This window comes from Coregonus lavaretus (assembly GCF_964263955.1).
Source record: "Coregonus lavaretus genome assembly, chromosome: 17".
NCBI classification, from domain to species: Eukaryota; Metazoa; Chordata; class Actinopteri; order Salmoniformes; family Salmonidae; genus Coregonus; species Coregonus lavaretus.
Genome location: NC_140004.1, coordinates 14,532,124 through 14,542,366, shown reverse-complemented (window position 1 = coordinate 14,542,366; position 10,243 = coordinate 14,532,124). Strand labels below are relative to the sequence as shown.

Below are 10,243 nucleotides of genomic sequence, written 5' to 3'. Positions count from 1 at the left end.
GCAAATTCAACAACGAGTGGTTTGGAAGGAATCAGTGGCTAACTGCAAGCGTTGCAAAGCAATCACTAGCCTGCTATTCAGTGGAGTGGGTGTGTGGTCCAAGTCTGGGTTTAAGGGTCTCTTATACAAGCTTAAAAGGATAAACATTCACATGCCATGGGCCAGAAAAGGTTGAGTACATTGGCCATTCTGTCAATTCAGCATGACTTCTGCCGCGTTCAAAACAACTGGGAAATCTCCGACTTCAGTGAGTTCAAGACAACTGGGAACTCTGGAAAAAAAAGGTGCTCCGACTGGGAAGATACGTTTTCAACGGTCATCCAAATCGGAATTCCAAGTCAGGAACTCGGGTTACTTTCTAGAGCTCCGACCTGAAGATCACTGACGTCATGATTCGACCTTGTTTTTTTCAGAGTTCCCAGTTGTCTTGAAAGCACCATAAATCCAGAGAATGACAGACTTTGATGACTAAGTTTGATGCCGCGCCACCTTCCTGTTCAAGTGAGTACAGCACAACAAGGTGAGTCCAAAAATGTCTTGTATGCTGCTGCATAAATTATGTAATATGCCAGGGAGATATGTATACTGTAGCTAAGAAAGTCCTACTAAGTGTATTTTGTGTAGTAAGCTGTTAGTAGCCCATATGCCTCACCCTAATAATTTTGTCCCTTTCCCCCTCATAACTTAGCCTACTGTTCTGACATGGTGGTGCACATGTAGCATACGTATACAGTTGAAGTTGGAAGTGTACATACACTTAGGTTGGAGTCATTAAAACTTGTTTTTCAACCACTCCACAAATGTATTGTTAACAAACTATAGATTGCACATCTACTTTGTGCATGACACAAGTCATTTTTCCAACAATTGTTTACAGAGAGATTATTTCACTGTATCACAATTCCAGTGGGTCAGAGGTTTACATACACCAAGTTCACTGTGCCTTTAAACAGCTTGGAAAATTCCAGAAAATGATGTCATGGCTTTAGAAGCTTCTGATAGGCTAATTGACATCATTTGAGTCAATTGGAGGTGTACCTGTGGATGTATTTCAAGGCCTACCTTCAAACTTTGCTTGACATCATGGGAAAATCAAAAGAAATCAGCCAAGACCTCCACAAGTCTGGTTCATCCTTGGGAGGAATATCCAAATGCCTGAAGGTACCACGTTCATCTGTACAAACAATAGTACGCAAGTATAAACACCATGGGACCACGCAGCCATCATACCGCTCAGGAAGGAGACGCGTACTGTTTGGCCATAATGACCATCGTTATGTTTGGAGGAAAAAGGGGAAGGCTTGCAAGCCAAAGAACACCATCCCAACCGTGAAGCACGGGGGTGGCAGCATCATGCTGTGGGGGTGCTTTGCTGCAGGAGGGACTGGTGCACTTCACAAAATAGATGGCATCATGAGGAAGGAAAATTATGTGGCTATATTGAAGCAACATCTCAAGACATCAGTCAGGAAGTTAAAGCTTGGTCGCAAATGGGTCTTCCAAATTAACAATGACCCCAAGCATACTTCCAAAGTTGTGCAAAATGGCTTAAGGACAACAAAGTCAAGGTATTGGAGTGGCCATCACAAAGCCTTGACCTCAAACCTATAGAACATTTGTGGGCAGAACTGAAAAAGCTTGTGCGAGCAAGGAGGCCTACAAACCTGACTCAGTTACACCAGCTCTGTCAGGAGGAATGGGACAAAATTCACCCAGCTTATTGTGGGAAGCTTGTGGAAGGCTACCCGAAACGTTTGACCCAACTTAAACAATTTAAAGGCAATGCTACCAAATACTAATTGAGTGTATGTAAACTTCTGACCCACTGGGAATGTGATGAAAGAAATAAAAGCTGAAGGATGAGTTTGCCCCATCAAGATTTACATGCTAAAATCCCCACTGCAAATGGGACGTTTGGGTAGAAATATAGCGCCCTTTGTTAAATAAGTCTTGTCTAGAAATGGCTCCAAATGTCTTGTTTTAGCACAGAACATCATCTATTTCATATCATTAGTCTCCCAGTGGAAGCTCTCAGAGTTCCTTTTGTTCTCTACTGGACATCTTAAGAATTTTTAAGAGGCTGTTTGTCTCACAGGATATGTGAATAATTAAAAATAATTAAAGAGCAGCAGTAAAATAAAATAACAGTAGGGAAGCTATATACAGGGGGGGTACCGGTACAGAGTCAATGTGCGAGGGCACAGGTTAGTCGAGGTAACTGAGGTAATATGTACATGTGGATAGAGTTAAAGTGGCTATGCATAGATAATAAACAGAGAGTAGCAGCAGCATAAAAGAGGGGGTGGGGTGGGGGGGGACAATTCAAATAGTCCGTGTAGCCATGATTAGCTGTTCAGGAGTCTTATGGCTTAGGGGGTAGAAGCTGTTAAGAAGCATTTTGGACCTAGACTTGGCGCTCCGGTACCGCATGCCGTGCGGTAGCAGAGAGAACAGTCTATGACTAGGCTGGCTGGGCCGTATGCACTACCCTCTGTAGTGCCTTGCGGTCAGAGGCCGAGCAGTTGCCATACCAGGCAGTGATGCAACCAGTCAGGATGCTCTCGATGGTGCAGCTGTATAACGTTTTGAGGATCGGAGGACCCATTTCAAATCTTTTCAGACTCCTAAGGGGGAATAGGCTTTGTCGTGCCCTCTTCATGACTGTCTTGGTGTGTTTGGACCATGATAGTTTGTTGGTGATGTGGACACCAAGGAACTTGATGCTCTCAACCTGTTCCACTACCACCCGGTCAATGAGAATGGGGTGTGCTCAGTCCTCTTTTTTTTCCCTGTAGTCCATAATCATCTCCTTTGTCTTGATCACGTTGAAGGAGAGGTTGTTATCCTGGCACCACACGGCCAGGTCTCTGACCTCCTCCCTATAGGCTGTCTCATCGTTGTCGGTGATCAGGCCTACCACTCACTGTTGTGTCGTCGGCAAACTTAATGATGGTGTTGGAGTCGTGCTTGGCCATGCAGTCATGGGTGAACAAGGAGTACATGAGGGGACTAAGCACGCACCCCTGAGAGGCCCCTGTATTGAGGATCAGCATGACAGATGTGTTGTTACCTACCCTTACCACCTGGGGGTGGCCCGTCAGGAAGTCCACACACCCAGCCCTGCTAAATTACGACTTCCATTTCCTACTCCTATAACTCTCACTTATTGTTCTAAATCAGAACCTTGAGATGAATTAAAAATGCTCCAGAATTTAATTAAAAGGATTAAAAAAATAACCCTTGTCTGCCAGCTGTGGCATTTAGTGTAGCTTACAGCCGGGGGGTTCCAGCCACAGTGTGTGTGTGTGTGCGCGCACACGTGTGTGCATTCAAGAATGCATGTGTGTATGCTTATGTGTGTGCATGCGTGCGGGTGTGCTTGTGTGTGTGTGTGTGCGAGCATGCATGTGTGCAGTATATATACAGTATGTTTGTGTCCTGCCTCTGTTTGATGTGGATAGCAGCACAATAAGACAAGTCACAGACCTTCAGGCTTAGTTCTTGGTAAGAAGCTGTTTGGGGAATTCTGAGTTAAAATTCCCCATGCTGAAAGATTGTTTATGTCACAGGGAGTAATCTAATCTAAAGCATACCTTTCTTTCACTCTAGCATAATGGACATTGATCCTTTTTGACATACGTAGATGAGTTCTGTTATACATGATCAAAAATGATGGTTCAAGTCTCCTCTTTCTTTAGCCTGTGTGTGTGTCTGCGTGTGTCTGTGTGGAGAGAGAGCTTGCCCTTAGAAAAAAAATCACATGAAAAAAATCACATGTGCTTTTCAGACAGGTGTGAACACCTGTGAACAAATCATGTGAACATTTTCAATGACATTTTATTTGTATTTTTTTAGACACTTATTTTTCGGACACGAGAAGTTTAACATGTTAACAAATCATGTGAAAATATTCAAGTGACATTTTATTTTAATTTCCATTTTTTTCACATCTTTATTTTCCACCACTTTCAGCTACATCTGGTCTCCCATCCAGGGACCGACCAGAGCCAACCCTGCATAGCTTCAGAGGCAAACCAGCAGTGGGATACAGGGTGCTATGTTGCTGGAAAGAATGTGCCAAAACAGCAACTGGGAAAAGGCAGCAAAAGCAAAGGCCATGGTAACATAATAAAAGACAGGGGAAATTGCAGGAAAGAGGGAGGCGTTTATTTAATCGCATTATCATAGAAAAAAATCACTGAAAATTTTTGTTTTCCATCCATGTACATTTCATTTATTCTCGCATTTCAAAATTATTTCCTTGCAATATTTTGTTTTGCTATTAATACTTTTGGGTTCATGTTTTGCTTTCAATATCATTCTTTTTGTTTGCAATACTAAGAATTTTGTTCTCGACTTCAGAAGATTTGCTTGATATTAATGGCACAAAAGTAACTCAGTCACTAGAGGACTGCACCATATAATAACACTATTACTCTATTAAAGGTGTTGAAAGCGGCAATCCTTAATTGAAACATTAACAAAGTGTCTCCCTGCCACAGTTTCAGTAGAAAGCTGAGGGATAGGGTTGGAGAAATGTAACCACTATTGATATTGATGCAAGGACTGACCATCCATGATATCAAAATTATAGTTTTAAACATGTTTTTAGGCTATAGAGTGGTTGTTTACATTTACTTTGTTTACAAACGTTGGAGTAAAACAAGCTTATATTGTGGGTTCTGATGGGCTCATCAGGCATTTATACTTTATATTCTTCAAGAATCAATGGGTACAAATGTAGGATTGCCCCTTTAACAGGCAGTGACCGTCATACATATGGAATTATTTTAAGATGGTCATACCAAGGAACATTTAGCTATTTGATTTTGAATTTTAAGACCCCTTAAGGTGTCAAAAAAAGATCCCAAAAAATGTTGGGATAAAACATTGAATTTGGCATTACTCCTATTAGCCAAAACAAATGCATTTAATAACAGATACACTACATGGAACAACAGATAGTCCAAAAAACAATAGAAAGGAAGTTTGTTCTGAAGTGTCTGTCCTATATCTGAGAGATATAAGAAAGACCAGGAAACTACTAATCCCCTTACTTTAGGCACTAAACTATCTCCATATATATACTTAACAAAAATAGAAATGCAACATGCAACAATTTCAATGATTTTAATGAGTTACATTCCATATAAGGAAATCAGTCTATTGAAATAAATTCATTAGGCCCTAATCTTTAGATTTGACCCATGGCAGGAGCGCAGCCATGGGTCGGCATGGGAGGGCATAGGCCTACCCACTTGGGAGCCAGACCCACCCACTGCGGAGCCAGGCCCAGCCAATGAGAAGGAGTTTTTTCTCCACAAATGGGCTTTATTACAGACAGAAATACTCCTCAGTTTCATCAGCTGTCCGGGTGGCTGGTCTCAGACGATCCCGCAAGTGAAGAAGCCGTATGTGGAGGTCCTGGGCTGGCATGGTTACACGTGGTCTGTGGTTGTGAGGCCCGTTGGACGTACTGCCAAATTCACTAAAACGACATTGGAGGCGGCTTATGGTAGATAAATGAACATTCAATTCTCTGGCAACAGCTTTGGTGGATATTCCTGCAGTCAGCATGTCAATTGCACTCCCCCTCAAAACTTGAGACATCTGTGGCATTGTGTTGTGTGATAAAACTGCACATTTTAGAGTGGCCTTTTATTGTCCCCAGCACAAGGTGCACCTGTGTAATGATCATGTTGTTTAATCTTGATATGGCACACCTGTCAGGTGGATGGATTATCTTGGCAAAAGAGAAATGCTCACTAACAGGGATGTAAACAAATTTGTGCACCAAATTTGTGAGAAATAATCTTTGTGTGCTTCTGGAAAATTTCTGGGATCTTTTATTTCAGCTCATGAAACATTGGACCAACACTTACATGTTGTGTTTATGTTTTTGTTCAGTGTACTTCCATTAATTTTTTCTACTGGTCCGGGGGCCCTTCAAACAGTCTTGTGCTACAGACAGAAGTTGGCAGAAGAGGCTGTACCGACTTCAGACTAGTCTGTGGGCGTCCTAGAGCAAACGCATCTTTCGATAGAGTGGTCATAATACTTTGTAGACCAAACTGTTCGGACGCTACAGACGTTTTTGTGAGAATGGTCTGACAAACACCGCTCTAGCTCTGCCACCTTTCACTGCAGATGTGGAAGGGCGATATCATCGGATGTGGTGGATTGAGACGCAGCCCATGCAAAAAAACAGATGGCTTAAACAGACAGATTTTGATGGGGATTTTTGTATGATGCTAATTGGATTTCCGCGGGGGCAGGTTAACATGTGAACTCTAAATTGAATTCATGTGAAAATATGGTTTCACGTGTGAAATTGAAGATCAACATGCGAAAACAGCTATTTCAAATGTGAAAATGTGATTTCACATGTGAAAATGTGATTTCCACATTTGAAAATGCAAATTTGACATGTTTTTTTGTAAGGGTCTACCCGGCTACTCACTGGCTGGGTTCGCAGACAGGGAGGAGCTCTTCCTCTCTGGTTGTTGATGCTGCAGGCATAGTGAAGGAAACAGACAGAGGGAGAGAGCGAGAGAGAGAGAGAGAGAGCGAGCGAATAAGGGGGAGGAGAGGACAGTACCATCGCTGCATCAGTGCCACAGCAGAGTGGAGCAGTAAAGGACTCTCGTGTCCTCCCTGTTCTTCTACTCTAAACACTCACTGGCTCAGCCTCACAAGAATCAGAGACTGGAGCTCCATGTGACATATCCATCACAGCTGAATGCTCTACTATCCTCTTATCCTCCTACTCTCTTGTCTGTGGAAGCTGTGGGATTTTGGATATTGAATACGTCTTTCTTTGCATCTCTCCTGCTAGACTCTGCTGCTGCTGCTACTTTTAGAGGTTTAAGACTGTTTTGGTTGGAATGTGTTTCTGGCTGCTGGTGACAGTTTTTGTCAGTGAAACCTCTTTCTATACTGGTTGTATTTTCACAGAGGAGTTATAGATCTAGACCTTTTGATGGCCTCCGGGACTCCTTGAACTCCACCTGCTGGTAATGTACAGGGCATGCACAGAAGTTGACATCCAGAGATTGTGTTTGTGTGCAAGCTCAGCTTTTCTCACCTCTGCAGCTTAATGGTAAAGAGAAAGGAATAGAGGTGGAACTGACACAAGTAGCGAGACAGACTCTACTGCAGCCCCTGTGTACTGTACACACCAGAGCATGCATCTGCTAGGTTAGCCCACCAGAAGGCTGGCCGGTACCAACACAAGACTCAAGCACGTACCCACACACACCCAGAGACACACACTCATACACAGCAACATCCTCTGCTCTTCTCATGGCGCAACAGAGGATTACATTTGCCGTAAGACCGCATTGCACTCTGGGGCCAGAAAAGTGAAAGAAGAGACGAGAAGAAAAGGAGCAGCAGAGAAGAGGAGGGGAAGAAAACGACCATCTGGTAGCAGCTCACCTCCATGGGGAAACTGAAGGCGAGGAGCACGGATTGATGAACTGACAGTTTGTTGAAAGAAAGAGAGAACGACCATTGGAGAGAGCACAGCTAAACTGACGGTCTGTCTAAAGAAAGAGATAACTGACGGTCTGTTTAAAGAGAGAGATAAAGACTGTAGTGAGATGAGAGCAGAACTGAACATGAACTCTTCGTCGTCCGATGTGAACCAAAGCGGATCTCCTTTCTGCCTGCTGGGCCTGGGCTACACCCACACCTTTAACACTTGCGTGCTGGAGGCGGCCGTCATTCTCTTCCTCACTATCCTCATCATCAGCGGCAACCTGGTGGTGATCTTCGTGTTTCACTGTGCTCCACTGCTCCACCGCCACACCACCAGCCACTTCATCCAGACCATGGCCTATGCAGACCTCCTGGTGGGGGTGAGCTGCCTGGTGCCCTCCCTGTCCCTGCTCCACTACCTCAAGGGGTTGGACGAGGAGCTCACCTGTCAGGTGTTCGGCTACCTGGTGTCTGTGCTGAAGAGCGTGTCCATGGCGTCTCTTGCGTGTATTAGTGTTGACCGCTACATCGCCATCACACAGCCGTTCTCCTACGCTACACTGGTCACACCATGCCGCCTGCGCGTCTGCATTGGCCTCATCTGGCTCTACTCCGCCCTCATCTTTCTGCCCTCCATCTTTGGCTGGGGGAAGCCCGGCTACCACGGGGACATATTTCGCTGGTGTGCGACCTCATGGCAGACAGATCCGGGCTTTAGCTCGTTCATCGTGGCTCTGCTGTATGCGCCGGCCGCCCTCACTGTGTGTTTCACCTATGGGAGTATCTTCCGTATCTGCCGTCAGCACACCCGGGAGATCACCCAGCGCCATGCACGCTTCGGCCCCCCGGAGAGCGAGAGGGGCGAGCGTTGTGAAGGGTGCCCGGATAAGCGCTATGCAATGGTGCTTTTCCGTATCACCAGTGTGTTCTACGTGCTCTGGATGCCCTACATCCTCTACTTCCTGCTGGAGAGCACCGGACTCTACCACCACCTGGTTGCCTCCTTTCTCACCACATGGCTAGCCATCAGCAACAGCTTCTGCAACTGCCTCATCTATAGTCTCTCCAACAGCATGTTCCGGAAGGGCCTGGGCCATCTGTTCAGGCAACTCTGGTCCCCCTTTCTGGGACTGGGCTGCTACATGGAGGGGAAAAAGGGTCCCGCTCTACCCAGGCCGCGCCCAGCCCCAGCCTGCCATGTGTAACAATCTCCTACAGACACTGTCTAGTTGGTTAGCTACCCACTGGGCACAGATGTCAATTCAACGTCTATTACACATTGGTTCAATGTCATTTCATTGAAATGACGTGGAAACAACGTTGATTCAACCATTTTGTGCCCAGTGGGTACAGTAAACTTTGGCCTTGGGTTTGGCTTCAGCCCCTGGTGAGTGCAGTGTATTACTACATTGCATGTGACAGGGTCTCTTGCTACATTAGTAGTACATAGAGACCCCTGTGGCCAGGCCAGAGGGGTGGTTTGCAGGCAGGAGCTGGAAGGGTCTTCTTCTGGAGTGTTCTCCCAAGAGGGGTTGCCTGTTTCTGGCTGGGTGGATCACCACCACGTGTGGAGGAGAACGTTTGTGGTAGTATATATGGATATCGGAATGGATCTGAGGAAAAAAGAGGCACACAGCTCTCTGTGGGTTTTGAAGAGAAGAAACTCCAATCTTACAGTTTTGGTGCCATGTTTAGGTGTCTTTGTTCTTTCAGGGTAGACATTAGTGATGCATAACAAGTATTTAGAAACATAAAAGCACTTGAAATATACTGTTATTCTTCCCTTAAATTGCGACAAAATCATCTGATAATGATGTTGTGCACTACAGTAAGCTGTAGCATACAGAGAGGACTAGCAGTGTGAAAAGGACTGGTTACAGTTGGTTTCCCAGAAAAATACTTGAGGATTATTCAGTAGCTTGTGTGTATTTTATGAAAGGGATTATTCTCGTTTGAAGTTGGGTGTTAGAAGTGAGATCCAAGAACGTTCATGTAGTGTTTAGTTTCACACAGGAATGTTGATGTATGAATTAGCAGATTTTTGCAAGATGGCATTCTGGTTTATCATTCTCAGCAATGAGACAAGTTGATTTATTTGAGAATTGTATTCTCTGTCCATGTTTCCTCAGGTCAAACGTCAGTTGTTTGTTTACCCTTAATGGCTGATGCATTTAGACTGGTCTTGAGACTGCAAATGCACGATTTACTCATCATAATCTGACAGCAATAACATAAGCAAGATTTTTTATAGATTGGAATTGCAGCATGTTAAGCATGCTACTGATCCAGATGCAAAACACAAAAGAGAGACACAATCATTACCGTGTGTGTATTCTTACTGTTGAGCTACTCACTCACTCTGTGCTCCTAATACAGTGGCTTGCGAAAGTATTCACCCCCCTTGGCATTTTTCCTATTTTGTTGCCTTACAACCTGGAATTAAAATTGATTTTTGTGGGGTTTGTATCATTTGATTTACACAACATGCCTACCACTTTGAAGATGCAAAATATTTTTTATTGTGAAACAAACAAGAATTAAGACAAAAAAACAGAAAACTTGAGCGTGCATAACTATTCACCCCCCCCAAAGTCATTACTTTGTAGAGCCACCTTTTGTGGCAATTACAGCTGCAAGTCTCTTGGGGTATGTCTCTATAAGCTTGGCACATCTAGCCACTGGGATTTTTGCCCATTCTTCAAGGCAAAACTGCTCCAGCTCCTTCAAGTCGGATGGGTTCCGCTGGTGTACAGCAATCTTTAAG

At 44.4% G+C, this 10,243-nt stretch overlaps 1 protein-coding gene across 1 annotated transcript; it reads left to right on the top strand.

Moving 5' to 3' along the window:
* Positions 1 to 7,601: 7,601 nt before the first annotated feature.
* On the top strand, positions 7,602 to 8,684 carry LOC311144701 (putative G-protein coupled receptor 21; the record flags this gene model as incomplete). Its single annotated transcript, XM_084180799.1, has 1 exon — positions 7,602 to 8,684. One exon carries the CDS (start codon positions 7,602 to 7,604, stop codon positions 8,682 to 8,684), a length of 1,083 nt encoding a protein of 360 aa, XP_084036925.1.
* Positions 8,685 to 10,243: the final 1,559 nt, after the last annotated feature.